The sequence below is a fragment of the Oxyura jamaicensis genome, chromosome 17, assembly GCF_011077185.1.
Source record: "Oxyura jamaicensis isolate SHBP4307 breed ruddy duck chromosome 17, BPBGC_Ojam_1.0, whole genome shotgun sequence".
Classification (NCBI taxonomy): domain Eukaryota; kingdom Metazoa; phylum Chordata; class Aves; order Anseriformes; family Anatidae; genus Oxyura; species Oxyura jamaicensis.
In genome coordinates this window covers 7381557-7396837 of record NC_048909.1, presented here as the reverse complement: position 1 = coordinate 7396837, position 15281 = coordinate 7381557, and the positions used below count along the sequence as shown (strand labels likewise).

Sequence of the window (15281 nt, the reverse complement as noted above, 5' to 3'; positions counted from 1 at the left end):
ATAATTGGAAATGCCTATCTGGACAGTCATTGTCCCTTTGTAGGTCTGCTTTGTTACATTTTTGATTTAGAAATAAGAAAATGCGGTTTCTTAGCTGGCTTTGGAACTTTCACAAGCGCTCAGTATAACTTGATTTATGGTCCTGGTGGTTATGGCCCTCCAGCCATATGCCATTGCTACTCCTTACTAAAATCTTAGAACCCTGAGTGAGTTTTTTTTGTTTGAACAGACCAAGCTGGAGGACTGCCGGAACATGATTGCAGATCTGAGGTTAGAATTAAAGAAAGCTAACAACAAGGTGTGTCACACAGAACTGCTGCTTAGCCAAGTTTCTCAAAAGGTAAGAGAAGTCACTGTTCCAGAGTCCCTTTGAATCTTTCTGTTTATTTTCTCTGTTGATTATTATCAGGTGCTTTTTCTTGTTCTGAAAGCCTGTGCTTAGTTCCATAGAATCTGATACTCATTGCGCAAAAACAACACACAGAAATGTGTTGTGGTGAAGAAATTCTAAACTCAGATCAAAGGCTTCTGAAACTTCTCGTTTTGGCTGATCTTTGCACAGTAGGAATTCCCAGATTGAGCAATATGAACTTGTGTTAAAGCTCTGCTAAATCTTGGCATCACAGAAATGGTGTTTATATTGGAAGTTAAATGGACTTCTCATGTAGATGAAAGCTTGGTTGTCTTGAGGGAAGCAATGCCTGTATGGCGAAATTCTTTATAGACTATCACGAGCTTTATGAAAATTCATTTCTTAACCACTTAAGATCTGTGGTACGTTGCATTCTTGTATTTGTCTCCCTTATTTTATAAAAATACCCTGTGAACACAGTGCGAGCCAGCTGTGATTCTCTGCTGAACTATTCATTTCAGTGCTTCAATCTGTTTAATTTCTCTTTAAAGCTTTCCAACAGCGAATCAGTGCAACAGCAGATGGAGTTCTTGAACAGACAACTTCTGGTTCTTGGGGAGGTCAATGAGTTGTACCTGGAGCAGTTGCAGCACAAGCACACAGACACTACAAAGGTACAATTGCAGATGGGGCCTTTTGGGAATACTTTGCTTGAAGTCGTCATCAAGTTGTTCTCAGCCTTGTGGTCAGAATAAAGGAAATGCTTCATAACATTTTGTTGGCCTTCTGTTCAGATATTTTTTGTGCACTGTGTGGTTACGGAATCTCTCCAGTGCACTGTTTTTGAAAGCTAGGAAGGGTATGTTAGGGTACACCTGAAGTCAGTTTTAGCCACCTGATGTAAATCCTTACTTATTTCTTCATGCCACTGCTGTACATCGAGTAGGTTGCTGTGTTCCTGCTGTAATTGACAGCAGACTGTTGGAGGTAAAGTAACGTTGGGCTCTCCTGTTTGTGAAAGTGCATAACGTGGAGTAGTATTGCTGGAATCTGTAGAAGGTTCTTAACCAGGGTTTTACCAGTTTGTGTGAGATGCTGTTCTAAAACATGCAGTACTCCTCTTCTCACTTGGTTGCTTTCTTATTAAGAGCTGGTACCAACTTTACTCAAACTTCTGTGGTTCATATGGTTTTACTTCCTGACTTCAAAGAGACATTTTTTAATTAGAAGCAAGTAACTTACACAGCAATTGAACTGTTTCTGCGTGAGAGCAAGTAATTGAAGAAGGTGAATAGTAAGCCAAAAAAAAAAAAAAACCAACATTTTTACTGGTATTTAATGAAGGTCATGTTGCAAAAACTGTCTTAAAATGAAGGTTGTCTAATCTGGTGCAGAACTGGCAAGTTTACTTTGCTGAAACTTTTTTAATAAGGAACATTAACGTGCTAATAAATTCCAATGATGTATAATTGTTTTCACTGTAGTGTGCATCCTCAGAGTATCCAGCTTTCTCTCTGTTTTCAGAAATGCTTTTAGTCCATCCTGCTTCAACTGTGCCTATTTATAGCATCAGAAACGTGTCTAAATATTAATAAAAACAACAGACAAATTATACTTTAACACTGTGTTCTTTCCTTTGAGGAGGTTGAAATGTTGCACGCTGCTTATCGGAAAGAACTGGACAAAGCAAAATTGTGTGTTCAACAGCAAAGCCAAAGGCTTGATGCTTCCCAGAAACGGATAGCTGAACTGGAATCTCAGCTTTCTAAAAAGGACCATCTCTTTGTGGAGCAAAAAAAATACCTGGAAGATGTCAAAATCAAAGCAAGGTAGGGATTTCCTATGTAAAATGTTAGCAGTGCGTTGACAGGTGCAGTGTTACATTTGAGGCAGAATCTGGAGAAACTGGAACTGATGGGCTTTGGTTTATCTTCTCATTCAGAGGTCAGCTGCAAGCAGTAGAAAGTAGATACAGGGCCCAGAAAAGAATCACCCAGGCATTTGAGCTGGAGATCTTGGATCTGTTCGGCCGGTTGGAGAAGAGCAGCTTATTGAAAAAACTTGAAGATGAAAAAACCGAAGCAGCTGAAGCAGCAGAAGAAAGGTAAGGGCAATGATGTAAACATGCTGGACTCGTCACCAGTTTTTTGAATTTATCACTGGGGAATCCCTAGCACTTGGAGGCATCATCTCAAAATATTTCTGTTATTTCCCACTTACAGACTGAATCTGGTTCAGGACTCTTCCAGGGTTACTGAGAATCACTGTCAAAATTGGCAGTGTTTAGGAAATACTTCTCCGATAGATGAACATTATTCACACTTTGAGGCAAACGTCCAGTTTGTCTCGTAGATTGGTCTCTTTAGCCTATAAATTGTTATGCCTTTGTTAAGTAGTTGCTTCCTAAAACACCTGAGTAGTGTTGTACTTTCATTCAGATCATACCTTTTTTTTTTCTACACCACATTCTTCTACAGCATGACGATAATTTCTTGCACTGCAAGCGGATTTGTAGGTAACAGCTTATTTGGCAAAGATCTGCAACCCCAGGACAATGTATAGATACTTTCCTTTTCCGTAATGGGTCAGGACACAGCTCTGTTCTGCTTCGGGATTATTGTCAGCTTTGGGCTTTAAACGTGGGATGTTGCAAGGCTCAGTGTGACACCTGCCTGGTTGCTCTCTGTGGCTTCTGCTTTGCTACAAAACTGCGGAAGGAAAGCTGGTGTAGGCCTGCTGAAGTATATATGCAGTTGCAGAAATGGAAAGTAAGGCTTGTGCTCCCTAGAGTTTCCCTTTCCATTGTAAACAGTTGCTACCATTTCCTTGACGCTGTACCCTCTCTTGTTCCAAACCAGGTTGGATTGTGGTAACGAAGGTTGTGCAGATGCTGTGGCAGGATACAGTGAAGAAACCATTGGTAGAAATGGAGAAACCAAACCTCCCAGTACTCGAGGTAGTAGTAGCAGTAAGGGTGGCAGCAACAGTGAGCTCTCCACCCCAGAGAAAAACCAGAACCAGAGATTCATCAATCGCTGGGAGACATCCATGTTGCTGGAGCCCTCAACCACTGTCCCACTGACTGTAGGTTCACTCCCCAGCTCCAAGAGCTTCCTTGGAATGAAGTCACGAGAATTATTTCGCAACAAGAGTGAGAGCCAGTGTGATGAGCAGGGTGGAACCATCAACAGCCTTTCTGATACTCTAAAGACTGAACTATGTAAAGATCCCAACATGGAGACGAAGGCCCCTCCAAGCCCCAATAACAGCCTCTCGCCTAAGATCCCCGAAAGCAGTGTTGGACAGCTTCATATCATGGACTACAATGAAACTCATCATGACCACAGTTAAAAAAGAAGATAGTCAATCAGTGTTATTTTCATATTCTTGGCATAGAACAGGAGGCGTGAATGCAAGTTTAACTAAAAGCTTTTATGTTTCTTTGGTCTGAGCAGCTAGCTCATGCAGCGGAATAGGATCGATGTCCAGTAATGGAAGAAGGCTGCTGAATGAATGCAAAGTGGATTTTGGGGTCTGGAATTGAAATGCCCAGCCTAACTCTTGCTTCCTTCTCAAATTCAGTCTTTAGCAGCGTGTTCTAATTTGAAGGGACAACTGTTAGCATTTGCAAGTATTTTTTTTTCCCCTTTCTCCCTGTCCCCAGTGAGTGGCTGCATTTATGAACTTGAGTGCAATATGAGGCCAAATTAACATTTGTGAGTCTACTACGAATGCTTTGTATTTCCTTGCCAGCTTCCAATTTAGAGCAGTTCATTGTGCTGCCTGTCTGGGTGACTTCGGTTGTTTTCATCCTGGAAAGGAGCAGCACTAGAATTTCTAGTGCGCTCACCCAAGGGTCTCTATTTTACCTGTCCACTGTCCCACATCCCTCAGAGCCCAGTCTTCACGCAGTTGGACTCTGAATACCTAAATGTTTAAGGAACGGTGTACCTCTGCAAAACGATTCATTTGCCCTAATTCATAATCGTTGTTTATATTGTCCTTAACATTTCTTGGAAAGTTTCTTTTGAACAGACACTTGGTAAGGAACTGGAGCTTGTAATGCAGAGACCATATATGCTGAAGACTTGTTAAAACACTAGCTTCTGATCGTGTTGGTATTTTAAGTGTTTGCCTGACAGACTGGTACTGACCTCAAACTGGTTCATTTGGGAAAGCTATTGGGGTGGGAGAAGAAGGAAGAGGAAGCTTTATTCGAATAGGGAGAGCATGCAGAACGTGGATGTAGAATGAAGATTTGCAGCTCACAAAGATGTGCAAAGAGCATTTGTTTCTTTAATCAGGGAAATACTTGTCCTGCCTGATGTCCTTCATAATTCTGGTCTTTGTTCCTGGTCTGAGCAAGACCGCTGTGTTCCAAGGCTGAGAAATAGGCTTCTTATTTCCTGGGAGTATGTTTTCAGGCTTGACTTACAGAACACAATTTCCTTTGAGTGCAGTTCTGCTCTACCTGCAGCACGCTTTTCAGCTCAGCAATGTCAGTTTGGCTCTAGGTATGTCCCCTTCACCCCCGTCTCCTTCAAGGACAAGACTGAAGAGGCAGCCTGCTTGAAACGAAAACCTGAATTCTGTCGTGAAGCCTTTCCGTGTTAATCATGTTTAAGTCAATGATGAGCCTTCTGTGAAGGAGGGTGGCAGGATCAGGGCTTGTCAGTGGTCAGACTCAATCTCTTTCGTGACAGAACAGAGCCTGCGGTTAGGAAGGCAGTGTGCTTATTTTAAACCTTGGGTATGTCTGGGTCCAGGCATACTTCGACATACCAGGCTTCACAGGTATCCTGCATCACGTCTCTTTTCTTTAACGTTCTGTGGGTGGCAGCTGCTGTTGAAGAATTGTTTCAAATATAAATCAAAGCCAAGTACACTTGCACTTGTAGTTCACTTCCCTTCGTAACCTGAACAGCAAAAGGAGTCTGTCACAGGGGCTGGTGGCATGTGAACGTGTGCCAGACACTACTTTGCCTCCCATTTCCACTTTTTACTTAACACCTAGGGTCTAAATACATTTCTGCCTCGCTAAGTTATTCTCAGTGTCCTTTCGGTTGGTCAGTCCTAACTCTGAAAGTAAAAGTGAACTTCAGTGGTTTAGTCAAAGCTTGAATCTGCATGGAATAGAAAATAGAGAGTTGGTTGTAAGTGACAGACTGGTTTTGTCGACATGTCTATAGGTTTTCTAAGACTTAGTGGTAGCAAACGTGGTAGCGTATGTTTTGGTAAGATTTGGAGGTTTCCTGCCTCTCACCCCACTGGATCCAAGCACCAGGAGTTGAACGGTTTGCACATGGCCCTTGAAGGGCTGCCTCAGCTGCTGGGTGGAGTTGTGTTGCAGGAGTTTTTAGACCATCCTGCTCTGCCAAGCCCCAGAAGAGTGTCTTGCTTCTGTGATGACCTCACTTGTTCTGAGGAGAGGCGGTTTTTTGTTGTGGGTTACAAAAATGCCCTGGCGGTAATGCAAGCTCATTGATGAGGTGGCTTTTTTCTTCTTTTAAAAAGGATTTTAGCACCAGGATAGTAACGGAAACCACTTTAGGTTTGTTTATGGACCACAAAGATTACGGAGGAACAAATTTTGCAATTTTTTTGTAAGTCAAAAAATCATGTATCTGCTGTATGTAGTTAACTTGCAGTTTGTTTGAAGGGGTCCCATCAGTGAAGTGGAAACAGATATTTTTTTTTTAACTGACTGCTTTTAGTTAAATCTAAAATTGCTGTCTTCGTCAAGTTAATCTGTTCCCTGCCTCGCTCTTTGTAAGCATGTTAAACAATCTACATTAAATGCCATAAATATGAAATACGAGGAAATGGTACAATCCTAAGCTAAAGAGAACTTAAACCAAAAGGAGGTTTTGCTGTCCGTATTAGATTCTAAAATGTCAAGGCAGTTGCTTGTGTTTAACTGTGAACAAATAAAATGTATTGTTTTGCACTACTGTGTTAAATTCCCTGCGAGCCACTCTCTTTGGGACCAAGGTGTGCTGAGACAAAACGCGGAGAAACAAACTCAGCATTGAAGCATCTTCCACAATCTGTGTGCTGAGTAGTACCAAGCAGGTAAGTGGGTCTGCCCCTTTTTGCATGGGGTTCTTCACTAGAAGCTCACTTTTCTGTGTGGAGCTAATGGCTTTTTATCTTCTGTGGAAAAACAACCTCAACAATGACGTGACAGTATAATCCATAAAATAACCACAGACACTTCAGTACAGCGCATCTGCATATTAGCTTTGTGTGGATTTGTTTACATGGGCTAGAGGCTACAGAGTGAACAGAGAAATTAATGGATGAAAATGTCAGACTGCTGTTTGCAAAGCTGGGGGCACAGAAGCTGGGTGGCTTGCTTTGTCCCTGCGTACTTGTTTCCCTCTTCTGTACCCTGCTGAAGAGTACACAGGGCAGTTCCTCAAACCAAGGGGGATTTGGGAGTTGATTTCACTGTAAGCTTGACCTATTAGGTTAAGGTTGTTTTCTTGTTTTGCCTGTCTCTCCTCCCAGCCCTCCTAACTGGTGTTTCTTACTGTATTTTTCTCTTCAAAGAAATGAATAGATGAAAGGTTGCTCAACGTAATTTAGAAATTCATACATGAACCTCAGCCTTGCAATTATGGAATTAAGTAGAATTCTTAAATTCAAACAACCCACACAAAGGCATGGCACAAGTGATGTACAGTCTGTTTGTGAAAACACATTGGCTGAACAACAGCACTTAATAGAAAAATTTATGTAAAAGTTACCTTGAACCTTATCTTGGGGCTAGGCGATAGGGAAAGCTGGCTTTCAGCCTTCTGCAATGGGGTAAGTTTTACAGCATGGTGTAAATGAAAGGAAAGCAAAGCAGAAAGTTGATCTTGCCTCATTTTAAATACATTTTGCATATCCCTTAACAAGCTTAAAGGTGAAAAGCTGCACTTACCAGTGTAAAAATAATTAGGTAATATTACCCACAGAAGTACGTCCACCAGGGTACAAAAAGAAAATACCTTGCTTACTTATGGATGCTGAGCGCTATGATTCGTGGCTCATAAACCCAGCTGTAAATAATAAGCATGCAGTAGACACTAGTGAAGGAAATAACTTTATTTCCTGATTTTTAAGCATCTTTGCTGGTTCATCTTGATTTATTTGGAACTACTTAGCTACGGGTACAATGGCCTGAATTTGAGAATTAAGTGGTTACAGAGTAGTTCAGAGAAGCAACAGGAGCTGGGTTACTTCATTCACACAAGTGACAGCTTGGCAGGTGGAGCTGAGCTAGTGTGCACCTGGGCTTTACTTTTCAGACAATAATTAATTCTAATTTTGACCTGATGTTTTTTGTGATTTTTGGCATATGTGATCTTTACTTGGCTAAACCTTCCACTTGAAGCCGAGGGCCTCCTCTAGTTTTGGCCTCACTGGGTGAACTTCGGTGCCCCACAGTACTGTTTTTGTCAGGGCTCTGGGTGTCCCTCACTGACAGTTGACCAAAAGCTCGGTTTCAATGGGTGCTGTGCCCACCCCCAGCTGAATTCAGAACTCTCATAGAGACAAAGCCGCTGTGGGCTATGAGGTGTTCACAGGGCAGCGAGGTGACTGAACAGGACGGGGCACAGCCAAATGCATGTGAAAGCAGTCAGGGGGGGCTGGCATCTGTGTGCCTGCGAAAGCAGCCATTTTGGCGGCGTGCTGCTAACGTGGCGAAGCCCTTTTGAGGATGTGGGAGCAGAGCGGGTTGTTTGAGCGCTTTATAAGCAAACGGCCTTCAGGAAATTTTTACGAAGAAGGCCCCGAGGCCGGGCTGCCTTAGAAGGGCGCTGCGGAGGGCCCGGGCCGCCTTCCCCGAGGCGGCCGCTAGAGGCCCTCCGAGGCCCGCGGCTGCCCTCAGCAGCGGCCCCGATCCCCTCAGGGGGCCGCCGGGGCCCGGCTCTCCCCGGGGAGCTCCCCCCGTGCCCCGGGGAGGCCACCGTAGCTCCCGAGGTTGTGGTAACCTCTCGGGTGCCGAGCGGGGCCCGGGGGCAGCGTCTGAGGTGCTGGGCCCAGGGATTTAACCTGAGGCTCCTCTCGGTTGCGCCTCGGTAAAGGTCGGGTTTGACCCTCCTGCAGATCAAGGGGATCACAGAGCCTACAAACGCCAGGATTTTTTGTGATCGTCTCCTACCAGCCTGGGTCTCCGCTGCCGTGTTTGAAAGAAAAGCAGTGTTTATTTCCTGGCCTGGCTGACAGATGTCGGGGTAAGTCAGTCTGGTGCCCTGCCTGGTTTCCCAGTGTCTTGCGATTTGATGCTCTCAGAGGCTAAAGTAAAAGTTCTGCACTTCTGCTTGGCACTTACATCCTGTTTATGTAAATTCTTCAAACAGCTTGATTTGTAATAGAGAAAAACAATTCTTGCTGTATCTTTCTGTCCTTTGAAGTGTCCATCCACTCTGGAAGAGGAGAACTTGTATGGAAATTAAGTAATTTGTCTAGATGTTTTTGTGAGGTTTAACTTTGCAGTCTTCCAACAGATTTTGGTCGTGTCACTACCAAACCTCAGACTCTGAGTTTCACACAGTTATTTTTCTGCTAGTGTCTTAAATTTTTGTCCGTGTAAGACCAATTGAAAAGATAGAGCTGGGTTAGAAATAATTATTAAAATTTGTGAATTGCGTGTTTCATGCATGTGTCACAACCTCTGTCAAGTATGAACGAGCATTGAACAGCAGGTGTGGAAGGTAGCCGAGGTTTGACAGGACTGTTCTGACTGGCAGTTTGTGCTGCCTTGCACTGTGGAAGCTGAAAAGGAACTACAAAGTGGAGAATAATTTTGGTCTGATCAGAGCCTGCATAGTCAAATTTAAACACAGTGATAGGTAGGGTTAGGAAGGCCAGGAACAGTATCTGAAGAAATTTCCCTTGTGTCCCAATACTTGTCATCCTTCAGTCAACGTAGCACCTACTTGGCTTGGAAAACTTTCTAAAACGGTATTATCAGACACTTGTCTTTGCAACATGAAACACTAAAGGGCAGCTCTGAGCAACTTTGATTTTTCTTTGTAACGCTACCTCTGCAGCAGACCTCCCAAATAAAGCCTGAGGTGGCAACAGGCACATTTTGCTGTCTGTGACCCCCTTGGTGCCTAAGAATCTGTGTGACCTCAGCAGGCTTTGTTATCATTTCTAAGTTCACCAGGTTTCAATTCAGCTGGGACGTGATGTCTCCCAAACACAGGCCCCTTCTCCAGAGTGGATATTGTATAGTGGCATGTGTAGTTAGGGGAAGGACAGAAAGTGTAAAGGAACATGGGGTAATGTGAGGAGTAAAAATGCTCCTGAAAATACTTTCTATTTCATCTGAGCTATCATTCCTTCCTGTGCTCCCTCCTCTGCATTAGTTCTCCCTTCTTTTTTTTTGCCTGTGTTGCCAAAACCTGGTCATCTTAAGGAAAAAGCTTTCCACAATTTTAGCAAACTGAGAGAGATGCAAAGGGAACTTGTTTATTCAGGAGTGTCTTCCAGCAGGAAGCAAAGAACAGGTGCTAATTTGCCTGTGGGAGGGGAAAAGAGCAGTCAGATACAGGGAAGACATTGTGTTATTGAGATCCTAAGTTTGTAGTTAACTGTGCTTGAAGGAAAGCACCACAAAAGATGCATATTGGCTGCAGGGAGTGGGGGAGAGCCTGCGACTCCACTGACCCTCCCTAAGCAGGCTGGAAAGCAAGCTGTGTTCAGCACTGGTATAAAGTCGTTGCGCTGGAATTGCAAAGTGCTGTTATAAAAGCAGCACAAGACTATTCCAAATGCCTTTCAGTTTTAATTAATTAGGCATCATCACAGCCTTGAAAAATAAGCTAGATTCTTTTCTTGAAAAAGGGAAAGACATTTTAGCTTGCAGTTTGAAAAGGAACCATCTGAAAATGGCCACAGCTTTCTCAATCTCTCTGCTCCCCCTAGATTCCCTAAATCACATTTAATGGAAAAGGCTTCCTGTTAGCTTTGCAGAGGTCTGGGGAGGAAGGGGGCGTTTATTCAAGTTGGGTTATTGTCAATACACCAAACCAGGTGCAAAATTAAGGTTGTCCTCCTTTATATCTCTAGCTGCTAACAGCAAAGGAGTCAAAATAGGCATAAGGGAAACTGTTCTGTGTAGTGCGTGCTGGTTGGTGAGGCAAGAATCCAGCAGAGCCCAGGCAGTGTGGCTAAAGCGTGCTGGCCTTTTCTGTAGCCAATGGTATGCAAGGGAGACATCGTTAGGGTCCTGTACTCACTGATTCTTTGGTCCATAGACCAGCCAATTTCAATGGGATCAGCACAGGTGAGGGAACTTCAGTGATAAGCCCAGTGTGAATGTCACACACGCTTCTGAGTCCTTACTGAGAGGCTTTTGCTGCTTTGCAATCATGTCCTTCAAACATGCTGGCTATTCACATCTCCAGCTTTGGAGAGTGAGTGGTGATTTCTCAGAAAGAAGCCTGAGAAAGTCTGTCTACCTGTTCTGGGTAGCTTGCCTGAGACTTGTATCTGTGATTAGAACCTGATTATTCCTGACTATTCCTGCTCTCACCACAATGCTTGTGAAAGTGACCGTGTGTGGTACAGCTCCTGCTGCTGGGATATGACTTGTAGGAGGAGAGAGGAAAGAGCAGCAAGGGAGAGTGGAGTACATATCTGTCAAAAGCTAGCTGACAGGTGTAACTCTTCAGAACTTGGATCTCTAGTATTCATTTCACTGATTTTAATCAGCCACCTGATTAAAGGCGGTAAGCAGGAGATGCATGAACTTCCATCCCTTAAAAGGCATGTCTCCCAGGTGGCTTCCAGGGACTTTTCAGTTTCCCATTGTGATTTTCTGTGTCATTCGGGTGCTTCTTTCTGACATGCTTACTCCCCTGCGTTTGTTTGCCATCTTTGTTACTAATTGAGGTCTGAGCTTCAGGGTGGACAGAAAGTGGGTTTTGGGAAATGGCTGCCCTAGCTGGTTCATCCTCGGGTGCCCTCTTCTCAGAGAGAGCACTTCTCCCACTCACATTATGCAGCATGTGCCGTGGCAGCTTCTCAGTGTGGGATAGCCACTCCTTCATGCAGTCTAGAACGATGGGGATGAGGCTCACCACCCCTCCGTAATGATTCTTGGCCTCATCACAGCTCAGGTGGTTCACAACATCATGGGGATATCTGCGGGACAGAAGGCCACAATCAGCAGAGCACTGCAAGCAACGCAACCCTGGTGTTCAAGAGCATGAACAAACCCTTGCCCCACGGAAATGAACTCTACAAAGAGCAGGAACAGGAGGGAGGAAGAGGTGGTAGAATATCCCTGGTTGGAAAGGACCCAGAAGGATCGAACTGCCTAATCATTGCACGTGACCTCAGGGTCTGACCTGCCTGTGTATGCCCTTCCACGCACCAGTAAAATGAACAAATACACAGACAAATCCCTTTCTGCTGGTGGAGGTTGGCAATGTTTTCACAACAGCTGGAACTGTAAACTGGGCCTTTTATCCTCACTAAAGCCAGAGAGGTGTTATAAGAGAAACCAACAGAGAAGTCAAGTAGGAGTGTTCTTGTTCCCAGTATCGACAATCGCCTCAAGGAGACTAAGCTGATGGCAAGACCTACTTAGCTCGGATGGTGCTCAGATCGTTGCTGTGGCTAAGGAGCAGCTTGCATCTTTCCAAAATGCCATTGGTTGTGCTGTTACCAGGATGCACGGCTTCCAGCTTGTGGCAGAGCTTGCTTAGGTCATTACAGATGTTTAGGAACATGGTGAGGATACGCCTGTCCGTGGAATTGTTACAGTAATGGTCCATGTAGGACTGTACCTGTGGAGTACAACATGGGGAAAGACAGGGTCACGCACATTAAATTACATTAATTACATTTTGATATGCTGCAAAGGTGCTCAGGTTAGCGATGAGAAGCTGCTTTTCTCTTTTGACTCTGAGGAGTCCCTCTTTAAAGAAGCATGGGACTGCTGCAGCCAAAAACACAGCTCTTCTCCGAGCATTGCAGAGAGAGGTTGGGTGTGAGTTTTGTCTCCTCTGCCACAGCTCCTTGAATAGAGTGGGGTGGGAGGTGGGGACAGTGGCCACGCTGTTTTGGAGTGTTTGGGGAGTGTTTTGGAGTAATAGCGTGGATGTGCTCGCATGTGTGCGCATTCTCCATGGTTCGTTATTTGGCACCGCTAGATGTGAACGCCAAATTAAAGCCATTTAACCTAAATTGTCCTCACTAACCAATTGTAGCAACGGCATTCTCTATTTCCCTGGAATGTTTTTGTTACCCAGAGTGAATGGCATTGTATGATGAGACGTTATGCCAAGAGCTTAAGTCCCTTCTCCAAAGGCATTGCAGCCACTTCAGGCGTGAGTGGTCGGAATACAAAGCACAGCGCGGCTGGTTGGCAGTCCTGCCTGGACTCTAACACCTTTAGTGCTTTCTGTAAGATTTCAGGATAAGAGCAGAGGAACGGTTCCAGCACTGGAACAGCCTGTGCATACAGAAAAGCCATGCAATGCACTTGGGCAAATTCTCAGCAGGTTTGTAAGAAAAATAAAAAAGGCCCCTACGGGTCCATTTCCGCTACAGATTTCTCCTCTCACGGTGCGTTGTGTCCGTGTGAGCAGCAGGATTTTTTTATTGTTGCTGTGTGCAGAAATAGTCCTAAAGAGAATAGCATTTTAGCCTGGTTGTTCACCGACAGGATTACAGGACTCTTTTCTGTCAGTATCAACAGAAGAGAGTTGATGCACCTGCATACCCAGGATGGGGACCAGGACAACGTGAGCGATGGCTGGCAAGGACCACACAGGTCTGCATTAGCCAGTTGCTGGCTCCTGAGCTGCAGCCCAGGGAGTTCAGGGAGAGCTCCTGCACAGGACCAATGCCCCGAGCACAGCCAGCTCTGCAGCACAGGGACCTGCTGGGTCACCTGAGTCTGTGGATGAAGCAAGTGACGGAGGAATTTGTCTCACAAAACCACCTGGGATTTGACTTTGTACCCTATCCCCTGCAGAAGTCTTTAAGGAGCTGTTGCCATTTCCTGTCTGGTTGCGTCCCCCGTGAAATTTCTTAGGGAGTGGTTCAGTTCCTGCACAAGGGATCACCAATATGTGCTGCACCAATTCTTCCCCCTTCTCCCCAGTCCCTTGCTCTTGTCCTTTTTCCACCCTACCCCTAAGGTAGCAAGGTTATACACTTAGGGCTCCCCATGCAGCATTGCTGCCACCAAGCTCACGTTACCATGTCACAGACGATGCTGTGGATCAGGTAATTGCAGAAGTGTTACCTACGAGGTCTCACCCCCACAAAAAGCAGTTCTTCCATCCCTGCCAAGAAGGAGTCCAAGCCTGCTCCATCCTTCTGAAATATCAGCACGTTTGAGAACAGAATAATGCAATATGAAACCTCAATGCCTATTTTTGGAAAAAAATGGTTCAGTTTAATGCCTGCCCACATCCTCTTCAATGTTATGAATAAAGCCCCTGTGTTAGAATTGAGTCAGCCCTCAGAAAAGACAAGCAGCTCACTTCAGTTTCTTTATCTTAATAAGAGCTTGGCTTTTACTCTGACTTGGGCACGCATCTGGGTTCTGAGCCTGGGTTCTGCTTTCTTACATCCACAATTCTAATTTTATCCAGATATTCCTTCCCCCTTTGTCTTCCAGTGGTCTAAGTTCTTTGCACTACTTAAAACATCCCGTGTTATAAAAATTCCAAGACAATTCACTTACCAGCCCAGAAAACACCTAGCCCACCTGGGACTCTCAGCCCTCAATCCATCATCCGATCTCGGTAACGCAGCCGTTACTTTTAATAAGCACTATAGAAAGATACAGCAGCACCAGTACCGGGGGGAAGAGGCGAGCATGCTGCTTACTGCAAGTTAAGGATTACAGATTCCGTGTGTGGCTGGGGAAGGAGGTTTGGTTTGATTGTGTCTTGTACCCTATATTTCTGGCTACCCCTCGGAACTGAAATGACAGTATTAAACTCAGTCCTAAAGCGATGCTGGGCAATGTAATTCCTTCTCTGTAAATGGGAAAGTCTAACGTAGTCACTTCTCTCCCCTACTTAATCTTTTGCCACTGGTTTGCGGAGCTACACACCAATGTCAGAAGCAAGTTTTGGCTCATCTTCCCTTAGGAAAAACATTTATTCATCACCGAACAAGACCCAAGCGCGTGGCAGCGCTGCCTTGTTCCCCGTGCCCATCAGCAGAGAACTCTGTGCCGAGGGCTCTGTACCTGGCTGATGCTCGCCACGGGTCTGATCACGTCATGTGCGTTCTCTCGGGTGTGTTGCAGCGCTGCGATAAACGTAAACTGCTGCTGTAGGAAGAGCTTGTAGTGCTGTTCTATGGTTCTTAGAGCCTCCTTTACCTCGTTCATGTTTCCCCTTCCTGGATTCTGGTAGAGAAGGAGAGAAAATAAGCTACTTTTTAGAAATTATGCGGTTTTACATGTGTGACTCTTATCTTTCACTTGAGTTGGAATTATGTAGCTCAGTGGAAAACTTTATTAAAACAATAAAAATAAACATGAAAAGAAAATATATTGTGTGAAAGCCCTGCGGTCCCCGGGCCCCAGCCAGCCAGCCAGTCAGTGAGGTGGTAATGCTGCTGCAAAAAGAGGCAGATAGCGCAGAGGGTCCCCTGGCAGTCAGACGCCACAGCCAGGGGAGAAGCCCCGGGCCCTGACACTCCCCTCTGGTCCCGACACCCCCCGACGTCCCGACACCCTCCGGCCGCCGCCAGCCCCGAGCCCTCGAGCCTCCCGGGGCCCCTCAGCGGACCGGGGGTCCTCTCCCCTCGCCCCAGCTCCCCACCGGCCGAGGCAGCCCGGCGGGGCCGGGGCCGGGGCCGGGCCTGGATCCGCTCCCCCCAAGCTCGGCGGCGCCTCCGTCGCCTTGGCAACAGCCGCCGCCGTCTCCCTGGCAACCGCGCCGCCGTCGCCGTTCGA

At 45.4% G+C, this 15281-nt stretch overlaps 3 protein-coding genes across 6 annotated transcripts in view; 2 read left to right on the top strand and 1 right to left on the bottom strand.

Annotated features, from left to right (window-relative positions):
- The window catches only part of TSC1 (TSC complex subunit 1), a 28102-nt gene extending 21803 nt beyond the window's left edge, over positions 1-6299 (top strand). For 2 of the 3 annotated variants that reach the window (XM_035341752.1, XM_035341750.1), the window contains exons 19-23: positions 230-340; positions 904-1026; positions 1994-2181; positions 2295-2456; positions 3211-6299. In XM_035341752.1, coding sequence (XP_035197643.1) covers positions 230-340; positions 904-1026; positions 1994-2181; positions 2295-2456; positions 3211-3703 — 1077 coding nt within the window. In that variant the 3' untranslated portion in view covers positions 3704-6299. The remainder of the gene's footprint in view (positions 1-229; positions 341-903; positions 1027-1993; positions 2182-2294; positions 2457-3210) is intronic. The other variant, XM_035341751.1, reaches the window with a different exon arrangement.
- Positions 6300-8391: 2092 nt separating this feature from the next.
- Positions 8392-15281, top strand: part of AK8 (adenylate kinase 8) — a 74925-nt gene continuing 68035 nt past the window's right edge. Inside the window, exon 1 of the mRNA XM_035341766.1 lies at positions 8392-8577. The gene's annotated coding sequence lies outside the window, so the exon portion shown is untranslated. The remainder of the gene's footprint in view (positions 8578-15281) is intronic.
- Positions 8665-15278, bottom strand: SPACA9 (sperm acrosome associated 9). Of its 2 annotated transcripts, XM_035341770.1 has the most exons (5): positions 15148-15276; positions 14568-14729; positions 11942-12144; positions 11350-11497; positions 8665-9870 (listed from the first exon to the last, which is right to left on the bottom strand). In XM_035341770.1, exons 2-5 carry the CDS (start codon positions 14709-14711, stop codon positions 9862-9864), a joined length of 504 nt encoding a protein of 167 aa, XP_035197661.1. In that variant the 5' UTR covers positions 14712-14729; positions 15148-15276; the 3' UTR covers positions 8665-9861. The 2 variants fall into 2 exon arrangements, with proteins under 2 accessions (XP_035197661.1, XP_035197660.1); XM_035341769.1 differs by lacking the exon at positions 8665-9870 and having other exon boundaries at positions 11034-11497; positions 15148-15278.